Source organism: Cyanistes caeruleus, chromosome 21 (genome assembly GCF_971803275.1).
Source record: "Cyanistes caeruleus chromosome 21, bCyaCae1.hap1.1, whole genome shotgun sequence".
Taxonomy (NCBI): Eukaryota; Metazoa; Chordata; class Aves; order Passeriformes; family Paridae; genus Cyanistes; species Cyanistes caeruleus.
Window position 1 is genome coordinate 5,661,412 of NC_141721.1, and position 8,565 is coordinate 5,669,976.

At 49.7% G+C, this 8,565-nt stretch overlaps 1 protein-coding gene across 12 annotated transcripts in view; it reads right to left on the minus strand.

Moving 5' to 3' along the window:
- The window catches only part of PHF12 (PHD finger protein 12), a 32,509-nt gene extending 24,299 nt beyond the window's left edge, over window positions 1–8,210 (minus strand). For 2 of the 12 annotated variants that reach the window (XM_086859271.1, XM_086859272.1), the window contains exon 1: window positions 2,055–2,146. In XM_086859271.1, the coding sequence (XP_086715397.1) occupies window positions 2,055–2,095 (41 nt within the window). In that variant the 5' untranslated portion in view covers window positions 2,096–2,146. Of the gene's footprint in view, window positions 1–1,672; window positions 1,776–2,054; window positions 2,176–7,306; window positions 7,489–7,800 lie in introns of those variants that run through there. The other 10 variants (XM_086859270.1, XM_086859279.1, XM_086859269.1 and 7 more) reach the window with 10 other exon arrangements.
- Between the last annotated feature and the right edge of the window lie 355 nt (window positions 8,211–8,565).

Consider the following 8,565-nt stretch of genomic DNA (forward strand, 5'->3'; position numbering starts at 1 on the left):
ACTTTTTTTTTTTTTTTTTTCCCCACTTCATTTTTGGCTACAGGAAGCATTTACTCCATACCCTAAAAAGGTGTATGATTGCATTACAACTGGTATCTGTCAACCCCTTTATTAAAGAGAAGCTACAACACTATTTTTACTCAGCTTATAGAGTTACTGGATACTGCAGTGTTCCTTCGAGGAAGCTGGGCAGACGTCTTGCGAGCAGTGGAGCTGGAGACAGCACAAATCGATTACTATAAGAAGGAAAAGCCAGCTCTGACAATCTGTGTCACAAAAATCACAAGTCTAGCCAGTAACCTGACGTGGCAAGATGCTTTTTGCTTACACTCACTTCTTTCATACCCCTGTAACAAAGCCATGTTATATCCCCAGATACATTTGCATTTTCACAAGTCCAAGAGAACTTCCTGACTGGTTTAAAAAAAACAAAATGGGTACATCCTTCTCACATGATTTATATTCCAACAGACAGCACTTCCTAAATATATTCTGACACTTGCTTTCAGGGAAATACACCTCTTTCCTACTCTGGAAGTAACTATTCCCTTTCTTTCACAGCAGATTCCTGCTATATGCTACTGATTCAAAGATTAAGAAAGGCTGCAGAGCACTGGAAAAATTCAAGAACCTGACACGTACCAGTAAGTCAGTCTAGCAACAAAAGCAGTTTAACATCCACTAACGTGGGTCAATAAACAGAAGAATGTGTGTTACAGTTGAAAAACTGTTTCAGTATCGATGCTACAACTGAAATTTCAAATTGCTTCGGTCTTACACAGAGAAACACAGGAGCCCTGCTCTCCTGCAGGTGCTCCTCATACCACCACAACAGCACCTACAACCCTTTTTTTAGAGGGGGGAAATGTCTGTTTGGTCCTGGTTCTTTCTAAAAATACACAGTTCTGTCACTGACAACTGCACAGAGGCATTCCCAACGCGGGGTGTCCTTCACACCTGTGATAAGGATGTACAGCCAGATGTCAGACATGCCAATTACCACAGCTTCCCTTTTACTACCCCACCTAAACACCATTCTGAAAGAGAGAGAGAAAGAGGAGAGAGAGAGAGAAAGAGGAGAAAAAGAGGGGAGAGAGAGAGGGGAGAGAGAGAGAGAGAGAGAGAGGGAAAGAGGAGAGAAAGAAAGAGGAGAGAAAGAGGAGAGAAAGAAAGAGGAGAGAAAGAAAGAGGAGAGAAAGAAAGAGAGAGAAAGAGCAGAGAGAGAAAGAAAGAGAGAGAGAAAGAGGAGAGAGAGAAAGAAAGAGGAGAGAGAGAAAGAAAGAGGAGAGAGAGAGAGAAAGAGGAGAGAGAGAGAGAAAGAGGAGAGAGAGAGAGAAAGAGGAGAGAGGATAATTATGAGCTTTATAAGATCTTGTGTAATAAACACAGTAGTCCCCCATTCCCAACTATCAGATCTGCTGGCGGCAGTACAATCTTAACAACACTGAGCCTGTATGTGATAAAAAGACATAAGGCGAGCTAAAAGAAGGTGAATATATTTATAAGATAGTGCCAAGATCTCCATAACAAACAGTCATTAGCAGATTAGTATTATGAATCTAATCCAATTAAGAATTTCCTTTGCAAATGCCTGGAGGAGCTGGAATTCCTCTGGGAAGACCTTTCCATGTTGTGAAAGGCTCCCATGAGTCATGCCTGCAGGCTGACATACCAGGAAAGACCAGCTCTGGAGCAGCAGGAACAAAGCAGTGAATCCCACCTCGAAGCAAACCGCTGCAGCCTCCTGCTCCTGAGAATTCAACTCAAAAATGGACCTCACAGTGGTACAAAAAAAAAGACTTTTCAGTTCCACAGGTTGTGGTCAACATAAAACTGGCACTTTCCTAAGCCAAGGTACTAAACCATGGAGAATTTTCCTTGTTCACAGTTTCCCACTGTGCCATTTTAAACAGCTTTGGAACAATGCGGGTGTTTGATGTAACACCAGTCCATGCAGCAGCCACGTCTGAAGGCAAAGCCTAAGTTAAGTAGTTAAACATCCCCCTCCTTGGCTTTGAATCCTTGATTTTAGAATCCCAAATCCATGCTCCTACCACTCCACACCGATGTTGGGAACCACAGCAGAGACCCACATCTCAATCCAAATCCCCAATTCTTGCCCACAGCTCAAAATCTGCTCATGCTCACTTTAACACGAGTGACACCCACACACACAGGTGAGAGTGGTGGCCTGCAAGTCACCCAATCACAAGCTCATCAAATTCTTATTGTGAACAACTTGCTGAAGCCCTCAGCTGAAGTCCATAGATTTAGGTTGACCTTATCTGCCTTTGCATGGAGAAATTTAGCACAAAATAAGGAGAGCGAAAAATCTCATTGGTACAACTTTGCTGAGCAGAGCTGCCAAGACTGATCATGTTACCACATCTGCAGGCGCACACGCAGTGACCCTCCGCTGCCAGAAACCCAGTCAGGGCAATCACTTCCTCCTGCCTCAGGATCCATCCTAGGCTGCCTCCAAGGCTCCCAAAATATCAGAAGCAGAGATACATAAAAACAAAAGTTGGAGTATTTTAAAAGCATATACTCAAACCAATATTGTTTTAACAAAGTATCTGTTAAGATACATATATTTAAACTTTGGGAATGGAACAGCTTACTCTAACCTTCAATATGCAATTACATAAATATTAAAGTAGGGGTTTGCCAGTCATTTATTGTTAAAAAAACCCCAAACAAACAGAAAGCCACACAATAAAAACTTTCTGCACTTAAAACAAGAGATGTTTTGAAGCTGTGATGTATTCAATGTTCTGAAATTCTGCTCCTAGACACTATTAGGTAGGAAGTTTGCCTCTCCAGCACCTTCCTGGATATCCTGCTAGTCCTTGCAGCAGGAGATGCCTCAGACCATTCTAATGGCCACCTGAACTACAGGAGGCAGCCCAAGATGACCATTAAGGGAAGGATTAACTCAGACAATAGACTGGCCATTGTTTTGCTCCCCTCACAGACTGCATATTAATGTAAAAACCCAAAGCTAGAACAAATGCCAAAGATAAAGCAGGGCATTTTAGACTGAATAAGGTGGAGAGTTATTGATCTCCTACCAGCCAAACACAACTTTTTTCCATTCTTTGCTCGAAGCACTAAAACAATGTGACTCATAGAAAACACCAAAACTCTAGTTTAGCTTCCTCTGCTGCACTCTGCAGCTGTTACTCCTGCTCTTCAACACCAGCAATTGGATGAAGACTGCAAAATTGGAGTTTAATAGAGCCAAACACTGCAAATATAAACACAAGGAGGTGTTGCAAAAAGTTTGGTGGAGGTAGCAGGCCCCAGTAGGGACACAACATGCTTCTCCCAGCACAGCAGCGAGGAAGCCCAGCTACCAGGAACCTTTTTGCTGGGTAGTGCCATAAAACTGGTACTGTCATTTACATAACTGGTCAGCTTTAAGAGACTGAGGTCACTGCCATGCCAGCAGAGCTGTACAGCCAGCAGCATGAGTTCTTACAAGAGGGACTTGAACCACAGCATTCAGTGAGGTTTGTGCTTTTGGGCTCCTCCAACCAGAAACTCAGGCAGGGAGACTTTTTAAAAAAACAAAAAGAGAGAGAAAAAAAAAACAAACACAAAACTGTTCTGTGTTGGTTTTCCCTCCTGTTGTCACTCCCCTCCCCCAGCTTGTTAACTAAACTTTTCCTCTCCCGGGGATCTTTCTAATCCTTAGTAATGAATTTGCAGCATCAGTCACTTTGCAAACCCGCTTCAATATGAATCAAGTTTACTACAAGATCAAGAAAACACAGGGAATTCTAACAATCACATTGCCAGGAGGAGGATATAAATAGAAAAGAAGTAGCACTGGAAAATTGGTTTTCAATCATTTAAAGAAGGAGCATGCACCATACCCGGGGGCCTGGGCTAAGGCAGAACATCAGGATGGAAATGCACTCTGCAGAACCAAACACCAACTTCAGAGCTAAAAATCCCACATCCTGTTTTCAAGAATTATTAGGGACCCAAAAAAACTCTCTCTGTAAATTCAAACCTGAAGAGAGTCACCTGACTGTGACATTAATCCGAGTATGTTGAAACTAAGTATCTGGCAGGGATTTCACACTTGCCTGTATCCCTCCCACCAGGCCACTTTATCTGCAGCTGGGCTGGAATCCTCCGCACCCATGGCCTCTCAGAGCACCCATAGCAGCTTTACACTGAACTAGTGACTCCAAAACCGAGTTGTGGGAAGAGCTGACACCCCAACAGATGAATTGGGAAGTCACTTCCACCCACATTAATTCAGGAGAGCAGTCATTCCACGGTGTATCAACAAACTTGTTATTTACCACCTCAGATGTGTAATACTATCAGACTCGGAAAGTTTTGTGAGTTTTGGCCAGGTGCCTTCTGTTTTCCACGGAGGACAACGGGTTTAAGTGCTCAACTGAAGTTAAGGCAAACTGCTGAAGTTTGAGGGTCACATACTTACATAGCAAAGCCAACTTTCTCACTACAGAATTAAACAACTTGATACAGAAGAACCTTCTCTACACAGGAAGGAGCAAAATGAGTTCCTGGGAAGCTGAGCTGGGTTTGTCTCCAGCTGACTGCATGACTTGTGCCAATCATACCCCTGAAAATACTTTCTTTTATAATATGGCCTCTCCCATACAGCTGTAATCAACTCATCACAAACCATACACCGATTAAAAGCTACTTTTTAATTTTTGTTATGCTATACTGATAATAAAAGGTACTAAAGCGAATATGATTAATTAATCATATATAAATGCATGCATAATTAAATGATAATACCTGGTACTAAAGCTCACAATAAATATTCAGAGAACAGGTAAGCTGTCGACACAAATCCGTTAGGGGCCCCAGTGGTGCTATTCAAGTGACTTAAACCAAGCCTTGCATTACAGCTGCTATTCTTTAAATAAAAAGAGGAGGCAGAAAGGAAGCTGCAAGTGCTGTCTTCATGCCTAAGTTTATATCCAGACTAGAAGTTTACTTTAAGCAAAATGTAGGATGTAATGGGAAGACACATGAAAACAAAACCTGAGCATCCCTTTGACACAACCTAGGTCACCTGAAGGCCACAGCCAAGGGCCCAGCAAAGGTCCAGGAGGAAGGAGGCAGAACCAGGCCCAAGCTGGAAGCCTTTAGACAAAGCCTTTCCACACTGTGCCATCTCCCACAGCAGGTTCTGGGATACTGTCAAAGGGAATGCTTGAGAAACGGCAGAAGAGGCGACAAATGGAGTGAAACAGAGTATTTAGAATTGCTTTTTCATTTCTGTTCTGAAGAGTGACTAGTTAGCGAAAGATACATATATTTTATACATAATATTTTAATATAAATTTTTATACAATTATAATGCAACTAACTCAGGTACAGTGAAAGCTTCAGAGGTATCTAAATTACCTGGTTGTTTCCCACTCGCTAACTACACAAACAACACCAAATTAAGCTATGAAATTTAGGCATGCACAAAGCAGTCTGATTTATGGTCAGACTTAACCAGGATTCAGAGTCAACTAGGACACTCTACAGCCTTAGGCACAGCTCTTCCATTCCAAAATGTGAAGTTTTAGCCATCACTCCAGCCTCACTAAGAGAATGCTCAGGATGTGTTCGGCTGCATCTGAAAGCAACTACACCCGGCAGAAGGAAAAAACCATCCTTAATTTAAAGCTCATCAAGGACACTGGATGAAAAATAATGATAATTACTATCCTCCTAGTAAATATTAGAGGATCTGCACTACCACCAGTAGCACTTCCTCAGGGTAGGAGGGATGATGTCATGGCTGCATGCTATAGCATTGTCGGGTTTGCCTGGCTACACGCTGCTAACGGGACACTCCCTTACAGAACTGTGACCACACACTCAGCTTCCCTGCTACCAGCAACCAGTTTAATAAGTATTCCGAGACCCTCAATTAGCATACAAATGCAGAAGAGCCAGCAAGCAAATGAAAATCAGAAAAAAGCAAAAAAACCCCAAAAAACAACAGAGGGAGGGGAAAAAAGCGCAGAGAAGACAGCTGTAACAGGGTGGCAAACAAAGCTCCAAAGCATGAAAGAGAGAAAGGAATGTGGTTAAAAAATCTCCCCTAAGGAAGAATACTCTGTACTCCTAAGCTCCAGCTGTTTGACTTCCCCACTCCCTCCTCCACTCCATTATCCACTCTGGCTGTGCTAATTTAACACAAACCCCCCGCCTATGTCAACTGTTGAAAGGGGGGATTTTGGCAAAGCGGCCTCAGATGCATCCAAGCTCCGGGTGCAGAAAAGGGAAAAACTTTGGGGTGGAAAGTTGAGGCGCTTTTGGCGTGGTGTCGCTTTGTGCTGGGAAAGCTTGGGAAGCTGTGAGGGAAGGCAGCCAAGAGCCCATACTGCTTCAGCCTCCAGCACCTCGAGCTCTGCCACCGCTTCCACACGCATCTCGATTCCCAGCCGGTAGCCAGATTTGCATGCAGCAAGCTCTGCCTTCATGAACAAAGCCACACAACTCCCAGCAAGAGCACCCAACAGCCCTCCAGTTCACGGCAGACACCCCATGGATGAGACAAGCAGGTCGGAAGAGCAAGGAGGAAGGGAAAAAAGGAGGGAAAGGAATAAACCGAGCCAACGTTAAAGTCTGGAGGCCTGGATTTCCATGGGGAAGGTATTTTCATGTTTGAGATACTATTGGGAGCACTGCGAGGGTTTGGAAGTCATATATGCAGCCAAAATGGCGCTGAGAATAAAAATATAATTTAAAGGAAGGTCGCCATATTGTAAACAGTGAGGCAGGGAGACACAGAGACAGCAACCTCCATTATTCCCAGCAGCTGCAGCAGCACGGAAGCGCTGGGAACGTCAGGCCTGGTGCGGAGACGCCACCAGGGCTTCCCTCTCTCCAGCCAGGGCCCTCCGGAGGGTCCCCCCCAAGCCAGGCACCCTTGGAGAGGGGTGAGGTGGGGAAGTTCCCCGCTGGGGGCGGGGGGGCAGAAGGCCGGGCAGGGGCAGCACCAAGGCAGCCAGGCCACGCAGCCAGCGGCCTCGCTCCTCCTCCAGGCCTCTCGCCCGCTGCTCAGCACAAAAAGAAAGGAGGAGGGTGGACCCCCAACCCTCCAGAAAGCAGGCAGGGGAGGATTCACCTCGGCCGCTGTGGATTAGTCTCAGGAGGGACGGACCAGAGTGGGGTCTGCACCTCCTTTTTGTTCCTGTCTGCTCTAGCCGGCCTCACGTCCCCCCCTCTCCTCCCCGGGACCTAACGGGAAGCGGGAGCGGCCGGAGGGAAGGTGCTCTGGGCAGATCCGGAGGGAGAGAGCGCCAAGCCTTACCAGCACTGGAGGTGGAAAGCGGCGGGGCAGTGATCGCAGCACAGCAGATCCCCTCCTTCCTTGCAGCTATCGCAGCTATCGTGGTTAGTGGCCCTGCCACTTCGCCTGGGCTCCTTCTCGGGCCTCCTGCTCTTCTTCTCCCCATCTTCGCTCTTGGGGGGAGCCAGGAGGGCCTGGATTTGCTGCACATGCACACACAGACAGAGCGGGCTCTGAGGGGCTGACCCTGACCCAGAGCGCTTCTCCCCGTGCCCGCCGGGGGGACAGCGGCCCTGAGCCCTCCGGGACGGGACCGGAGCGGGGACAGAGCCCCGGCCGAGCCCGCCCCGCCCGCCCCGTGTCCGGCAAGGCCTCTCCGGGGGCCGGGCGAGCTGCCTCCGTCCCTCCGCACTTCCTTGTAAGGCCACGGGGCTCCGGGGTGGGGGGGTTCCCTCGCCATCTTGCAGCCCCACTGCCTCCCCGGTCCGGCCCCCCCGCCGCGTCCCGGGCCTCACCTCCATCAGCCCCCCGGAGGTGTCCAGGTCGTAGACGATCGTCTTGGTCTCCATCTTCTCCCACATTCATCCAGCCCAGGAGCGGCCCCGAGAGCCCCCCCCGTCGAGAGGGAGCGAGGCGGGGACGTGCGGCGGCCCCTCAGCGACGGCTCCGCGTCGAGGCGGCGGGGTGGGGGGGCGCGGCGCGGCGGGGGCGAGCGGGCGGCGGGGCCTATCCCACGGGCCGCTGCGGCTTGCGCGTCGTCCTCCTCCTCCTCCAGCCTTGCCCGGGGGCGGCCACGGGGGGCCCGACGCCCGCTGCCATTGCCGCGCAGGGGGTGAGTGGGTGAGGGAGGGAGGGGGCGGCGGCCCCGCGCCCGCCGCGGCCGCTCACGCACCGCGCACGCCCCGCGCACAGGCGGCGCCGACGCTCCGGGCCCCGCGCGCACGCGCACTCCGCGCCCCCGCCCCGCCCGCCTCGTGCGCATGCGCGCTCCGCGCCGCCTCCCGCGCCCGGACCTGGCGCGGCGGCGGCGGCGGCGGCGGCGGGGGCGGCGGGACGCACGCGGAGCCGCTGCGCGTGCGCGAAACACCGCCCCGCGCGGCTCCGCCCCGCCCCTGCTCAGCCTGGCTTCGCCCATTCTCCGCCTTCTTCTCGCGCAGGCGCGTGGCGGTCGTCACGTTCCAGGGAGCAGGCGGGGTAGCGGGGACGTCAGTGACGTACGGACGCGGGGCGGGGCGGCGGGGCACGCTCACGTCGGCAGGGGGCGCTCAGCGCGTGGCGCG